The sequence below is a fragment of the Euphorbia lathyris genome, chromosome 1 (genome assembly GCF_963576675.1).
Source record: "Euphorbia lathyris chromosome 1, ddEupLath1.1, whole genome shotgun sequence".
NCBI classification, from domain to species: Eukaryota; Viridiplantae; Streptophyta; class Magnoliopsida; order Malpighiales; family Euphorbiaceae; genus Euphorbia; species Euphorbia lathyris.
In genome coordinates this window covers 100,489,161-100,491,903 of record NC_088910.1, presented here as the reverse complement: position 1 = coordinate 100,491,903, position 2,743 = coordinate 100,489,161, and the positions used below count along the sequence as shown (strand labels likewise).

General features: G+C 36.3%; 1 protein-coding gene across 1 annotated transcript; it reads right to left on the bottom strand.

Annotated features, from left to right (window-relative positions):
- Nucleotides 1-1,219: 1,219 nt before the first annotated feature.
- On the bottom strand, nucleotides 1,220-1,909 carry LOC136212319 (probable calcium-binding protein CML46). Its single transcript, XM_066002764.1, has one exon. It carries the CDS (start codon nucleotides 1,816-1,818, stop codon nucleotides 1,264-1,266), a length of 555 nt encoding a protein of 184 aa, XP_065858836.1. The 5' UTR covers nucleotides 1,819-1,909; the 3' UTR covers nucleotides 1,220-1,263.
- Nucleotides 1,910-2,743: the final 834 nt, after the last annotated feature.

The window sequence follows — 2,743 nt, the reverse complement described above, 5'->3', positions numbered from 1 at the left end:
ATGGAGACCTTCATATTCAACCCGATACACTTCATCCTCGATCCAGAACTGTGCAACAAGCGGACTTGCTAAATCAACCTACACACAAACCTTGACAAATTTACCACGTAGGGCCTTAGCATCATTTTTTTCAATACGCACCGCTTTCCCAATAGAATTCCCAATAGCGAGTAGTAAGTCCTCATCATAATATTACATGGGGAGACCCGGGAAACGAACCCAAACCATGGTCGAATTAATTTTAGCACTCTCAAGTTGAAACTCCGGATTCCAAGTCCTCATAGTGAGGTAATGACCCTGAACAATCCATGGCCCAGCCGACATAATACTCTCCCGATCACTCGGATGCGCAAACTTGCAAATATGATAACCATTACCAATATTCAGTATCTCCACATCCACCACATGCTTCCATAATTCTAGAACACGTGACTTGAGGGCTACGTAACCAATGTTGTGCCCTAGTAACTTGATGATCAAGGCATCATGCCATGGGGCAGCAAGTTTTTCTTTCAGCTTGGTAGCTAGCATAAATCGTGGCTGAAGCTTGTTGTTTTCTACAAACTCCACTGCCAGAAGACCTTCAACATTTAAATCCATCGGAACCCTAGCTTGTGGCATCTCCGCTTCATTCACAACAATATCTCAGTAGGATTCTGACTAGTAGGATTCGAAAGAGGGGGGAGGCCTCCATGATCAGGTGGCTCCGGAAGGAGGCCCTGCTGCGGCCCAAAGCAAGGCAACGACGGCGACGCTAGGTTCACTATAGGATTCGCGATATATGAAAGATTTTCACATTGCACTTTTACTGTCTTTTAGATTGGTAAGATGATCCACTTTTTACATTATTTTCATTTTTCACTCTAAAATTTCTAAGAGCACTGTACCTATTTGGTTTCCTAAACTAAAGCTTCAAAGTCAATTAAGACCCTAAACTATCAAAATCATCAATTGAATCCTCATTCTACCCTAAAATCGGAAACTTGGGCTATTTGATATAGACTGTAATAATCTCTGTGTTAGTTCAAAATGAGTTTGGAGATGAGAGTCTGAAACTGTTCAACCGAATGATTTTCAACGAGACTTTAATTGATGATTTTTATTTAGAATGAGGACTCAATTGATGCTCTTTGTTTAGTTCAGAGATCTTATTGATGATTTTGATAGTTAAAGGTGTTAATTGATTTTAAATATTTAATTTGGAGAGCGAAATGGATAGTATGCCAAAAAAAATAATTAAACAAAAGAATATATAAAAAAAAATCAAGAAAGGTTATTCTCCATGAATTTAACAAATTCATTGAAATCTATCCTACCATCTCCATTTTTATCAAAATTTCTGATCATTCTCCTGCAACTTTCGACATCAGTTCGTTCTTTTAATTCCAATAAACGAATCACTCTCTGCAACTCCTCTGCATCAATAAAGCCATCTCGATTGACATCAAAAACATCAAATGATTCCTTAAGTTCCTCTAAACTAGGCTCCTTTTCATCAAACAGCTTTGAAAGTTCATCGAAACCCATTGATTCTTTAAGCTTCTCGCTCTCTGTGCTGCAAAAAAATCCTAATCTTTCCATGACCATCTCTACTTCTTCTCTTCTGATCACTCTCTCATCGGAGAAGCTGGTAGGGACTTCAGGTGATGATGATTCTTGCTGCTTCTGGTTCTTTTCTTCTTGTACATTGAAGCTAATTTGATAGCGGAGGGAAAACCATAATCTAGAGAACAATTTCTGAATGTTAACTACTCTGTTGAAAAATGCTCCAAATAATAGAACATCAAATAGCATGTATAATATCTCAGTTTTCTGCATCTTTGAGCTTTCTTTTCAAAATGAAAATTTTGGTTCAGTGAATTTGGAGAAAGAGAGAATGTTTTGTTGCTTTGAATGAATGGATGAAGATGGAGGTGTTGATTATATTATATAGTGAAATAAGGTGAAAGGCAAGGAAGGTGCAGAGAGAGTTACGTGAAGGAGAAAGGAACGGCTACCCATTTCTTTGGAAATAATACTCTAATCTAAAAGGAAATTTCGTTGCTCCTCACATAATATAAATTCTTTTACAAAGTAAAAATTGGGTCATATAGGGACTTGTTCTTTTTCTTATTTGTCTGCATTTATTTTTGACAATTATTAAAAAAAAGGACAGTAAATGAGCCGAGCAAAGGGTTCGACGTTTGACTCGAAAGCTCACGAACAGACTTGGTTATGTTTAATGAACAAACTCGAATATAATATTCATTAACACGTTCACGAGTAAGATTGTTTCAATTATTATTTTAACAATAATATTTGTATAAAAGGTGAAATGTAAAACAACGTATTTTTGTAGGTTTTAAAACCATGTATTTTTTGCGTTAAACAAATTTCAAATCAATGAGTTGTTCGCAAGTAAAATTTATGAACATGATTAAAGGGATGCGCGCGAGCAAAGCTCGTAAACAAACCCACGAACAGTTCAGAAAAAAGATATCAAGTTAGAGTTCAAACTCGCACTCGTCAATTTTCTGATGAACCGAGTATGAGCAGGCCAAAACTCAGCTCATTTAAAATAACCTGAACTTTTAAAATAACCTATCACACAATTATAGTTGGCATTAAAAACTTATTACACACCTATAGTTTGTTTTAAAAACTTATCACACATTTAAAGTTGGTTCATTCGGACCTCTTGCACACAAAATCGTTGATTTGTCATCTTTAACAAACGAGGTCGTTGTGCGTGCTATAGAAAAAA